General features: G+C 30.7%; 1 protein-coding gene across 10 annotated transcripts in view; it reads right to left on the bottom strand.

The window, feature by feature from the left end:
• LOC114936227 (octopamine receptor beta-1R) overlaps positions 1 to 14,419 on the bottom strand; it is an 81,803-nt gene that overhangs the window by 24,465 nt on the left and 42,919 nt on the right. The window contains exons 1-3 of one of the 10 annotated variants that reach the window (XM_029309356.2): positions 6,042 to 6,356; positions 5,751 to 5,954; positions 1,917 to 2,744 (exon numbers count right to left, since the gene is read on the bottom strand). The exons of 3 other annotated variants lie outside the window; for them this stretch is intronic. In XM_029309356.2, the coding sequence (XP_029165189.1) occupies positions 1,917 to 2,504 (588 nt within the window). In that variant the 5' untranslated portion in view covers positions 2,505 to 2,744; positions 5,751 to 5,954; positions 6,042 to 6,356. Of the gene's footprint in view, positions 1 to 1,916; positions 2,748 to 5,750; positions 6,357 to 7,015; positions 7,172 to 14,419 lie in introns of those variants that run through there. 6 more of the 10 variants (XM_029309350.2, XM_029309349.2, XM_029309352.2 and 3 more) reach the window with 6 other exon arrangements.

The following is a 14,419-nucleotide window of genomic DNA, read 5'->3' as shown; positions in this document are numbered from 1 at the left end:
ACTAGAAAGTTAAAAATTCGGAAATGCTTTTATAGTGCGAAATTTAAGAGGATATGCTTTTCTCTTTCCCGTTTGCTCTGCTTCATATGTCGCGTGCGATTTACCTTTTCTTTTTAAAATTTTGAAATTTCTCATGCTTCTTAGAGAGAAGCTGCGACGCTGCAACTGATTTATCACAACTTCAACGTTAATGAATTGCTTTTTTCAAAGTAATGTGATATATATATCTCTCACACTAATTATACACAATTAATTATAAGGACTTTGAAAATAACGTTCTTTTTTAAACGTGATTGATTTTTATTGACTTTTACATAATTAGCTTTCAAAAACGACGTGATGTTAGCAGCATATAAATTACGATATGTAATTAATTTCTTTGTAATTAAAAGGTACTAGTTGAGGTAATATCTACAATTTTTTCATTCAATGACTGACAACGAGAGTTTAATCATAAAAATAGTAATTACATTGATGTCACTTAAGGAAATAGCAATATAATACAAATTATGAGAGAATTTAATCATAAAAATATATTAATTGAACAGAAAATAAATGTAACATATTTGGAAATTCATTAAATTTTAAATTGAAGTTTTTATTGCAAGAAATATTGTAAATAACTACATTAAAGCCAATTAAGAAAATAATAACAAAATACCCGATAATCAATTGATTTTGCCTGCTGTTGAGACTGATATGGTATTAATACAATCAATTATGAAAAAGAAGGAACATTAATTGGTAGTGTAAGTGATAAATGTAGCAATTAGATTCTATTTTTGGAGATCAATTAATTTTCGAATCTTAGTAATTATTACGAAGGAAAGAACGTCGTAAGTAACTTATAATAGTTAATAAAAGTTATGTGATAAATGAGCCCTATCACTGGCAGTTTTCCGACGGTAAACTGTATCGATTAGATAGTTTACGGCTCCAATGTGGATATAATAGTTGATACACCTCACATCATTCAAAATATCGCATTTATATTATTTTCAAATACGCCACGAAATATCAATATGACATATCTTTTTATTTTAACTATGTGCTTCTCTGTTCTACTATTTCACTATTATTCTAATCATTTTGTTATTTCAAATAATTATCTGAATTTTTTTTGTTATAAAAATTCTATAACTCTTATGTCATATTTAGAACTTATATTTAGAAATTATTCTTTTTTTTCAAAATATATTTAGAATTGTATAACATTTTGTATTATTTAATTATTGCGACAAAGCTCAAATTTTTCTACGAAAAATAATATGGAAAATTATATTCCGGAAAATAAATCACTGATATTGATTAATTTTCTCTGAAGTAAACTCTGTGAGAGAGATATTAATCTTTCTGCGCTCTCTCTATATCTCTATATCTCGTAAATACAATAACCAATGTCACGAATGTGAATCGAGACTAGAGCCGAGTATAAATTATAGACAATGGGATCGGAAAAGCGATAAATAGATTAATGTCATGAGATAAGGGTGCAATCAAAGCTATAGGGGAATCGAAATAAGGAATCGCCTTTTTATAATATCACCTCATATAATTCTTGAGAGCGCGATAAGCAGGGAACTAGAAGCATTGATAAACGAATATTGAAGATATTTTGTGAAACAATACCTATCTTGATTCTGGAATTATATCTGTTCGAAATGTTATTTCGTCGAATTTAGATTTAGAGAGAATAATTAATTTTTGATTATTAATTAATTAATATATATATATATAAATTAATAAATTAATTTATATATATATATATATATCAATTAATAAATTTTTTACTATAATGTAAAGAAGAATTTTCTGAACGATGTGAGGTGTGATTTATTATGAAGATAAAAAGAAAACGAATGAGCTGAATAAATAAAGATTTGAATTCTGAAATATATCGCGTCGAGGATCGCTACCTGCGGATTTTTCCGGCGAAAATCCAAATGCTGCTGCGTGGTATACCAGCCCATGAATATGGGTATGAAGCTGATAAGGGCCGGTAATGTCCAGGCGCTGCTTAGCATAGCAGTAACTGTCACAGTTCTCATAATGGCCGGATACTCGAGCGGTCTGACTATCGCGTAATATCTATCCACGCTAATGCAACAAAGATGAAGGATGCTGGCGGTGCTGAAATACACATCCATCGAATTCCATACGTCGCACATAATGCTCCCTAGCAACCACGTGCCCCCGGAAAGCTCGACCGAGGCGTTGAATGTCATAGCGCATATTGCCACTAGAAGATCCGCCATTGCCAAGGACACTACGTAGCGATTCGTGGGCACTCGTAACTTCCGGTGTCTCCTGACGCTCGCGATCACTAACGCGTTTCCTAATAAAGCGGTGACGATGATGCTGATCATTATGAGGCCTTTGAAGGCGATTAGAATCACGTTGCTTGATTCGCCAGTCTCTGCTTGAGAAACGTCCTCGACGCTCGAAGAGAAATTAATTAATATTGGGTGGTTCACCTCCTTGTCCGGAGGCTCACTGACTTCCATCCCAGACCGGAAGTCGTAATATCATGTTAAGTGTCTATTTACGAAGCTCCAGCGACAAGTTCGTCGGTTTCCACAATTGTTTCTCGCCATGATGGCGATTCAAGCACCTCTCGTTTTAAATCTATTAGATCTTTATATGGTATATAAAAGTACGTCACACTTAAACGTCATTCCAAGCTCAACTATGTTCATCCATTGTCATTCAAGTTGGCCAGTTATCGCTTTCCATGGTGATTTAAACTACTTTTAAGTTGGGGAGATAATATTATTTTGTATTTCGTCTTTATTATTCTTATATTATTTGTGAAATTTTTCAATTTTTAAAATTTAATTATTTATTATTTTGAGACTGCTAAATGATTGCTGAATGATTTGTTGAATAATCTGTTTTTTTTTTTAAATTTAAGAATTGATTTATTTTATTTATTGAAAAATTAATTTAAAATGCGGAAATATATTTATTGGCTATAATGTAAATATAAAAAAATTCTCTGTAATAAAATAAAATAAAAGTTAAATGCTAATTCAAATAAATATATATATATATATATATATAAATTCTTTTCAAAATTTGTAAGAGTAAATAAAAAATAATGAATGGTTATACGTATGCATTAATTTTTCTCTTTAATCATTTTGATGTCTGACTATTCTTTTTGTGCATCTGAAAATATGATGAAAACGATGTCGATTAATCTATAGCAGTGTCGCAAGAAGCAAAAAATCAGGCAATAAATCCGACGTGGATGCGAGTAATGGCACTTTTTTGACGGAAACTTTCGTCCCCTTCTCGAAGCTACTCGTCGCAATGGCGGACGAAATTACAATCGTACCAGTCGTATATTGGTCGTTATATATATATGCCACATGTGGCTTCGCGAGTGTATTATCTGTAAATACATCTGACTGTATTATTAACGACAAGACACGATCATTATGACGAAAACGCCTCATCAACGATTTCTCCTTCGCTTTCTTGGAACCGCTTCGTTTTATATTCATGATTACGAACGTATAATTTAGGGTTTCTTCCGGCTGTTTTAACGGTAGACCGCGACGAATCAAGAATTTAACATTCGATGTGTGAATATTTAGCATTCTATTACTGACATATTTACAGCTCATTACAATCAGTTTATTAATCTCATTTTGATCGGCATTTCTATATCTAACTTCTCTATTAAAATATAATATAATAACTGACTTATAAAACATTCTAACTATCACATTATTATTACAATTGATCGAGATTCATGTAATATTTTAGTTCAATATAATTCATATTTTTTTAATATTTAACATTATGGTTTTGTATTTTTTAGATGCTGTTTGTTCAATTTTCATATTTCTCTATTTTAATGTATTTTTTAAAACCTAGATTAAACTTAAAAAAATACGAATATTTAATTAGAATTTTTTTTTAACTAATATTTATGCTAATATAAAAAGCAAATGTATAGCAAATTAAAAACTGATATCCTCAAGGAGAAGCGGAAAAATTGAGTTATATAGGTATTTTGTTCCATCCCCGTAAAGACGCGTCGAAGCAACTTTGCAGCGAAGTCAATAATTTACGGCCAATTAAGCAATATATCAAATTTTCAGTTGGAAATGCGAAAAGCGACAGCTCCTAACCACCGACAATTGGTTTATGACAAAATTGCCGGACGTCGATGTCATATATCAGCATGACTTCTCCGCGTGAAACTTCCCCGGTATTGGAAAGACAACTTGAGCACGAACGAGGGTCCTCGAGCAATTACTGCAATTTCGAAACCTGATTTACCGTAATCGCCGCGATCGCGTATTGGCGGTTTTGTCATGGCGAAACTAATTTTAAGTTGCGTGCAACATCCAATATATATTATATATTAATTAAAACGAGACAGATGGCTTCGCGCATTTGTAGGGGTAATCTTTTCCTTCTTCTTTACTTTCTTATAGATATAAATTTCTATTATAATTAATCATAATGAATAATGTAATATAATAATTAATAACGATTTCTATTCAAACTTAAATAAGGGGTCACCGTATTATAATGAAACTAATTAAAACAAAATATTTCCATGATTTTGCAATAACGCGGAAATAAATTTGCATCTCTTCCTGTTAATAAAATATGTTTATGGTTAATAAAATATTTTTTACAATTTTGATAACATAATACACAGGAACGTATCTTTCAAATATCTTTAATTAACTACAGACTGTTTATATTAAGCAAACAAAAACTGAAATTTATTAGTATCTGTTTATCATAATTATGTAAAATTCATACATGTTAATTATGATAAAATTGATACACATATGATGATTTAGTGACGTATAAAAATGACGCAAAAATGTTTGCAACGTGAAATCTAAGCTGTGGCCTTCTTAGCTTGTGTGCAAATTGGGCGTTGCTTCTCTACTGAGAAGGATCGTATCTCGGGTTTCGTGGCTCTTGGGAGAGATATTTCCTTATTAAACATTAAACATTAATAACGTAACCTTCACGAATATTTGGTCTCCTCGAGGCGATGGAAACGCGAAACGATGAAGTGGGATAACCGAAGGGATCAGGATAAGTAGAAGTTAGTATAGAGCAAGTCAACTCTCAAGAGAAACCTGGATTTAGATACTGCAATATTCATAGAGGAATGGCCCGGAGTTTTGTCACATTAGATATATTTGTGCTGTGCGTATATGTAAGAGCATGTACGTATAAAAGTTAATATTGCTTCTCTCTTATCAATAACAGCAATTTGGAAATGTAACAAATTTATTACCAATAAATAATAGCAACTAAAAAAGTTAATTAATTTAAACGTGGAAAATGTTTCTTTATTTTTTCTAAGAATTATAAAATTATTATATTTACTATTATAATTCTTACCTTTTAATTTATCAATTAATACACGATATTCAAAATAATACATTTAATAAAAATATAATATATTAATGAAAAAATAAATTTAAATTTTTTCTTTGATCGATGATGGAATATTCGCGGTTTTTTTTTTGTTTATCTATATTTTATCAGACATTGTATCGTTTAACACCGTTATTTTTTATCTTTGATTGGCATAATTTTCTCGCGCCATATTTTCTATTTGATCTATTTGATAGATACAATGGCTTTAAGTTAACCTTTTGATTGGCGAATGACAGAATTGATTCCTTCGTTCACTGTGCCTCGCAGTCGAGGCAACATTGAGGCGAACAAAGTTTCGAAGAGTCGACAGACATATATTCGTACTTTACCTGTCAATTTACCGGGAGATTTCTCCTCTTCAGAGATTAAAAGTTACAAAATGTCATCGATGATTCGACTGTTGATAGGATTGTCGACTTTTGTGCGTGCATGTTTCTCACTTGACAGTTTATTTGGGGAAAAAATGTCATCTGATATGTAGCTGACTTGAATTTGATGGATCATCGAAGTTTTAAAAAGAGTTAAGCGCTCACCTAAGGAATTTGAGAATCCGGAAAATATAGAACTGACGTCAAAGAACACGAGTTAACTGTCTTCGATTGTAATGAGAGTGTGCTCACATGTTTCCGATTTATAGCCTGTCGTGTCATTTCGCACATCACTCATGCTGAAATACGGTTTTCAGTTTGAGTGCCAACTCGTTTAAACGTAAATAGGAATGACGATTGAATCACGGCCAACGAAGGCGTTTTATGCATCTGAGAAATTGAAGAATTCACTTCCAAACTACTCAAAGTGCTTTTTTTAGGAGCAAACGTCGATTCTTAGATATTTTCAAAAATACAAGAAAAGTATACTCAACATAAAGAAAAGATTGAAAAATATATGAATCTGTAAGAGATATAAAAATTTGAAATTGAGATTTTTTCTCATTCGAATAAAAATTAATTATATCAAGAAAATTATATCAGTAAAAAATTAACATTGATAATAGTCAATTATTAATAAAATGAAGAATATATATTAACGTAAAGAAAATTAATATACGAAACACATAAAAGGTTCAGTCAAATATCATAATATTATTACAAAGAGAAATTTCAAATATTAATAATAATACACATCTCATTATTAATTTCAAAGAGCTATTTCATATTATCTGCGTTAAAATATATAGATTAAAATTTTCACATTTGATTGTTGAAGTGTCGTAATCGAAAAATTTCATATGTTATCGATTAGAACATGATCTAATTACGTCGGTTTAAAAAACCTATACCTAAAATTAGCCTTCCGATAATTGAAAAAAATTAAATTTTAAATACGTCATTTGATTGCACATTGTTTGCGTATATTTGCATATTATTTTGTATTTTTATCTGCACACATCTAGAAAAAATACAAACCTTTGCGAGCAATGTGCAATCAAATGACGTACGGCAATTTAATTATCCCGAATGCTAGGGTGGGCTAACTTTCACGTAGGTGGTTTAAAAAAAAACCTAGAATTGAGCGTATCTCGAGTTTGATCGCTACGATAGAAAGACTTCGTCGATAAATTGAAGAGAGCGACAACAAGACGTAGGTAGGTCACCATTCGTTATTCATCCGCCACTTTCCATCTATCAATCTCGGAGACGTGAAGAATTTAAAAGCGCGTCTGGACGCTACTCCGAGTCTACCGTGGCAACCGCGTCCAAGGACATCGGTAAGGGGTTGAAAAGCGCAGGCGTCTCCACGGCGGATTCTCCACGTTTCTAACCACCCTCGCGAAGTTTCACAACAAGCTTCTGGATAAGCGTTATCGATGCCGCGGATCAACTCGACACCGATTGTTTCGTAGAGAATGAAGCAATCGCTCCTTCACTTTATGTCACTCCTACAGTTGAAATAGTTTATGTGATTCAACCAATCTTAAAGGGACTGTCATCCCCTTCACTTTTAGCGGCTTAGAATGAAGCACCAATCTTCACACTCGCGATCTCGACGCGGTCTAGGATCGATTCTACCAAATTCGATCACTCACGAATGCTATTATTACATCTTATTTAACATTGTGTTACATTCAATACTATTTATTATTCAACTACGGATACACGTGATTATATGCGTTCGCCAATCGAGATATTTTTCGTAAAATCAAATAAAATATATTATTGAATGAAACATGAAATAATTTTAAACAACCTTTGTTCTTAAATTCGAAGTGACTCGTGCCAATGAACATGGATCCAATCGGAGAACAAAATATATAAGATTACACACCCCGTTCATATATTTGTAAAATAATAATTTCTTGTACGTACTATGGAATAAATCTTGTACAGTATATAACCGTTGTTCCGTAAAGGGTTAAACTACGTTGCTAGTAGGTCGACGTTGGTAGAACCGGTCTCTAGGACGCCGGCGTTCCGCTCTAATCCGCGACATGTCAGATCGATGTTTCGCGGGCAAGGTCGCGGCTAGACCGTCGTCGTCCTTTTCGTCGCCGGCGACGACGACGACGACGACGATTTCGAGCGGCAACGGCGTCGTCGAGCAGGAATGCGTTGACGGATCGTACATGTTCGGACGACGCCGGTAGACTGAGCGTCGCGACGTTCGCCACGGCGCCGTGTTTCTCTCCCCCTCGAGCTCTCGAGCTCTCTCTCTGTCTCTCTCGTTCACGCTCTCGCTCTTTCTCTTCACCACTCTCTTCCTTTTTCGCATGGTACCGCGCCCTTTGTGCGGTTAATGCCAAAATGTAAATGAGGGGATACGAATGTGGAACGTTTAATCATTTTACAGGAATCAATTTTATATAGTTTCTAATACAAGTAGGAAGAGTATAGGTATTGTCAATTTTTGTTTTATCTCTTTTACCTTAAACGCACGTATATTTAGGGATTTGAATGAGACGAAATAATGTAATAATGTAAATCAAATCATATGTAATATAATGTAACGCATTATAAATTACATATATATATATAATATATATAGTACCCTCACAATAAGTTTGGAAACACCTTACATTTTACAGTTAAACAATCGTATGGCAGCGATCTGTGTGGATTTTTGGTATCTATAAATCGTAAAATATTTAAATAACATTTTTATTTATGACAAATATTTAAATGACATTTTTATTTATAACAGATCGCTGCCATGCAATTCTTTAACTGTAAAATGTAAGGTGTTTCCAAACTTATGGAGGGTACTGTATATTTGGAAAGTGGACTGACTATAAGAGATAATAATATATAATAATTTATTAGATTATGTATTTGTATGCAAAATTAAAAATTAAATTTATTTTGTTAAATTAATTCTATTTAAAAATTCGGATACACGCAACAATCACAAATTGGAAATTACATCAAACTGAAATATTGTATAAGCAAAATAAACGAATCTATTCTTTCGCCTTTGTCAGTGATTTCTCCGAACAATTCTATTATCGGGATGATACAAAATCGCACATCCGGATGCGTTTGAGTTTGAATATGCATGAAAATTATGCATTGTCTTTACCGCAAACATTTACGCATATGCGTCACAACGCGGAAAAGGTGCAGTCAATGAAGCTAATTATAATGTGGAAACCACGTTATCTGAGAAAAATAGTTTACAAGTTTTATTTTTACCGCTTACGCGACTAACGTCACTCACATTTAAGTCATTTGAATCAAATAAATGCAAGTAATAATAGTCTTATTATTTACGTTAAAAAGCGAATTATATATGAAAAACTCAGTTTTTATTTAATATCTCTCAAATGTCGATATAATCTTAGCGCAAAATGAATTTTTACCATGTTTTTATTTTCATGAAAAATGTCATTTTTTTTATTTATTTATCTTTTTAGTTTAGAGTTGCATTAATAATTATTTGTGATCCACTAATGCTACACACATATAATATTGATATAATTGATGTTATGTATAATTAAATATTTTTGAATGTCAATTTTCAATATTTGCATGGTCATAAAATAAACATGGTCGACGAATATCTCGAATGTTAAAAGTGCATTTTTGTACAAATTAAATGATTTTTCTGTGAAATGTGGAAGGGAAATATTTTATAACATCAATTTTTAAGTTGCTTCATAAAAAAAAAAATTCACAGATGTGATCCAGAAGCATCTTGATCTAGGAAATCTTGTCACGAGATCATGCGGAAAGACGCCTTTTATTATTTCAACCTTAGCAACATATTATATACTAATTTGTCTCAATGACACATATTACTTGCTCGCATTTATACAATTCCCGCTTTAATCGATGCCACATTTCGCAATATCTCTTGTCGGATGCATCTGCCACGCGAAAGCGACGATAAAAAATATTTACTTGCATTCAGAAACAGAATAGCACGAAACATATCCAATAATTGATTTATTAAATAGTTTCTCTTGTTATAGTAATTAATTATAGTATTAATTTACCGGAGGAAAATATTTTAAAGTTATTACACAATATTGAAAAATCTATATTTCATATGTATATACATATATAATTTACTTTTTTTATTAAATTGTAAATCTAAATATATACATATTACAATTGTTGCATATTGTACACCCAAAATTTATACTGTATTATATTTTTAGATTTAAATTCAGCAAAAGAGAAACATAGTTTATATAAAATGTTTTATTTCATATATGTGCAACCGCGTTCTGCTCTGATATAATTTTATGTCAAAATATTATATATTGTGTTATAAGTGAAAAAGAACGAAAAAGGAACGAAATACACACACACATAATCTTGGATATCATTGTTCGAGCCTCGAATGCGTGGGATCGATCGGTTCACAGTGCACGTAATAATAACGAGCGGCCTTCGCGCTAAAGCACCGAGGTTGCGCACGTGTTTCCCTTCACGATTTTGCCGTAACCGCACGCTCTCGAAATCGCTTCTTCGAGGGTATCGTTTCTTTCTCGAGGGCGCGAGCCACCCGAAAGGCGGCGATCACGCGAAAAGCAGGAGCGACCGCACGCAACGAAGAGTGAACGCGAGTTCGTGTGAGTTCTCTTTCAAGGTTTCCTCGTTGTTCCGTTCAAATTTGACGTCGAAAAAAAAAAAACAAACACTATAGATACAAATTTCATTACAGCAACTTGACACGATACATTTAAAATATTTATTTATATGAATTTTTATTTTTGTATTATATGTATAAAAGGCTTGATAAAAAGAATTAATAAAATAAAATAAATTTGATAAAATTAATATTATTTATATATAATAAAATTTTAAAAATAAATAAAATAAATGATATGTATTATAAATTAAAAACGAATTAAAATTTATATATATATATATATATAAATTTCGCAGTAAAAGTAATTAAAAATATAAAAATTAAATTATTGATTATAAATTGATTAATAAATTAAATTAAAATTTTAATATAATACAAATAAATGTTTGAATATACGGTTGTATGAATATTTTTCTCAATATTCGTGTATTGCGAATGAACGAGATTCGCTCACGCAACTTCTTCTATCAGTGAGAATAAAAATTGCACTGAATTCCTCGGATTGCTATTCTCAATCGAACTTTTTACTTTCTACAAGAAACTGACGCACACGCGTTCGTGTAATAAGTAAGAAGTTCCGATCCAATTCGAATGATCATCATAGATGGCAAGAAGTTTCCTCGATCCAATTCCGGAATTGCGTATATCGAACTACGAAAGAGCTTTACGCAAAATTATATGTCCTAAGCGTTATATTCGACGGATATTTAGTTCGTACATATCAAGATTGATTTCTTTCTCCGAGTTTGGGATCTTTGAGATATGTGGTAAGAGCGAGCGAATAATTTATACTCTGATATTCCTTGCCAAAAATTAGAACGACCTTTTTCCCAACAAAATTTAATTGAATCATATTTTTTTATTATGCTTTGGATTTTCAGCATCTAATAATATTTATAAATATTATTTAAAAATTTAAGACCTTTGAAATCAAATTTAAATATAATAAAGTAATAAAATTTTAATAATGCAAAGAAATATGTTCTTATTTTTATATTCTACGCAATTAACATATTTTTTACCTTTGTTTATTAAGAGAATTTTAATAATTTTATATATATATATAAAGTATATAATATATACTAATTATTGAAGAAAATGCGCATTTATTTCACATGCAATACTATAACTTTATTGAAGTTAATTAATTAAAAATTGTGTTATAAAAGCCTGAGATATTAATTTCGATAATTTCATTGTTAAAGGAGACGTATTCTATCATTTTTCAATAATACTTGTACTTTATCAAAGTTTAATTAAAAATTTAAAATGTACATAATAAATTTCAATAATTTAATTGTTAAAGGAACACACACACACAAAGTACATTATATGTCATGAGGTTCGGTGCTCGCTCCTTTGTTTACACTTTACGATATATATATATATATATATATATATATATATATATATATATACATGTATATGTATGTATGTATGTATGTCATCAATGGGTTAGTAGAGCTTGAATGAGCAGTTAGACGATATCCGTGTATTATTATTTTTTTTTTGAGGTACCATTTCATATCTTGAAACACACAATAATTGTTGAGAAACGTTTAATATCGCGGGCATAATATTTTCCCAATTAACGAATTCCGCGAAATCTACATTTATTATTATAACAATTTGTGTACTTCATCGTGTCAATTTGTTACCTGAACTAAAAATAGCCTTCGCCGTGATACCCTTTTACGTATCGTTTATCGCGACAGTTAATTAATCGCACGGAGAGATCCATGATTGTAGCTCGGGAGACGCGATTATTCCCTGTAAACAACTGGAAATTTTCAACTTCGCGCGATCAATTAATTTTTACGATTGACGAAGTAAACAAATACCGAAGCGGCTATTATATTTATCAAAATAGAAAATTGTTGATATATTTAAATAAGGAATGAAGTGTGACGAAAAAAAATTACGAATTAGTTTTATTAAATAAAAATCTATTTTTTTTCACAAGCGATAATTATTTTTATATATTAAATATATTTCACGTCATACTTCCAATTTTTCGCCGATTTTGATATAATTTATCATTTTCGAATTCAGATCGCACAGTAAATACATCAATCGAGAGATTAAAACAGCGTGCGTAAAGCAGTGTATGATGTATTAACCATTTATTTTCAATGTTTAATTTTTGTAATAATTTATTTAAAATAATTTGTTGTTATAATAATTTATTTATAATAATTGTTATTATAATAATTTATTTATAAGAATTTATAAAAATTAATTTGAAAAATTCAATGAACATCCGCATTTCATAATGTGTTAAATATTTCGTAGTGATAAAAAATGGCCATACGGTATTCAGCATTTATTTGTACGACGCGTACAAATTTATATCGCGCGCTATTGTTAACATCTGTGAATTCGATGTCATTCGCGCGGCAAAACTCGGAGCGAACGGACAGCTACGCGAGTCGCTCCGTATAATATCGTATTATTTTTCGAAAAGTACGATCATTCGTACAATTAATTAATCCCCGCGATATAATTAACGACATGTAAGAGTATTCCGGTTGTATTTGATTTGTAAGTAACGAAATAGCATATGTATATATTGACTGTTTATTAATGATACGTATATATTTCGCGGGATCTGTATATTGGAAAAATGTTTGCAATATCGAATTTTGATTATATACTTTCTGACGATCAATCGTCTCTTAGCTAAGCGATAAATTGACTTGCGCAATATTGTGGGAAAATTGCCCTGGAATATACCGGGCGGTCCTGAAATAGTCGGTCAAAATCAGGGATTGGATTGAGTTCGTCGTAAGAATGAAAAGAATTCCCATAAACCTTAGTTCAAAACGTCTATTAAAGATAAAAATCTTTAAAGATAAAAAAAGAATTATATAGAAAATTATCAACATGTTATAATATACAAATATATTATACATATTTTAATATATAATGTAATGTATTTGTGTGCATTTCAATTATTAATATAAAATAATGTTAAAAATATTTTAAATATATCTCACATATTACATTACGCAATAATATTTAAAAAAGATTACTACCGCGAAAGTAATCCTTCAGGAGTTACGATTTATTTAATTATCAATTTCGAAGAGTAAAAACTTTCAAAGTTTTCATCGTACTTCCTACAATTTGTGCTTTTTTAATTAATGTGTTCAATAAGTAATAGCTTATAATCGAGTGATCTGTTGTCACAATTGAAATCTATTATTATTGTTCGGAGGCAATACTTCAAAATGCATTTTTGGACTAACGTTTATGGGAACTTTCATTCTTGTGACGAGCCCAATCCAATCCCTGATTTTGATCAACTATTTCAGGACCACCCTGTATAATAATACATCCTACTAGAACCAAACCTATATATATATACACACGTTATTGTCGTGCAACGTGTGGTTTATGAATACGTCTAATTTTCAAGTACTGAAGAAATAGAGATTTCGCATTTGTTTTTCTAGTGCAATATAATAAAGCGCGCAATTAACGTCGGGAGTGTCGTGCAAAGTACCGCGCGATCGCAATTAACAGTGTTTTCGCGAGTGTCGCGTGAGTGCTATGAAGGAGCAGCAAGAGAGGAACAAAAGTAGAGACGTTAAGCGATGGCAGAGCAATTTCATATAAGCAATATAATTGATTTCATTTATTATTTTTTGCTTATGAAATGATTATGCATTTACTTTTGCGATAGTAATCTTTTTTAAATATTATTGCGTAATGTAATATGTGAGATATATTTAAAATATTTTTAACATTATTTTATATTAATAATTGAAATGCACACAAATACATTACATTATATATTAAAATATGTATAATATATTTGTATATTATAACATGTTGATAATTTTTTATAATTCTTTTTTTATCTTTAAAGATTTTTATCTTTAATAGACTGTATAAAGGTATAATTTTGTATGTTATTAATAATAGTTTAAGATTTTATCAAGCTTTTTTATGCTGAATAATTTTC

This window comes from Nylanderia fulva, unplaced genomic scaffold (genome assembly GCF_048542155.1).
Source record: "Nylanderia fulva isolate GAGA-0341 unplaced genomic scaffold, ASM4854215v1 Scaffold4, whole genome shotgun sequence".
NCBI classification, from domain to species: domain Eukaryota; kingdom Metazoa; phylum Arthropoda; class Insecta; order Hymenoptera; family Formicidae; genus Nylanderia; species Nylanderia fulva.
The sequence above is the reverse complement of the archived record's forward strand: the minus strand, read 5'-3'. Positions and strand labels throughout refer to the sequence as shown.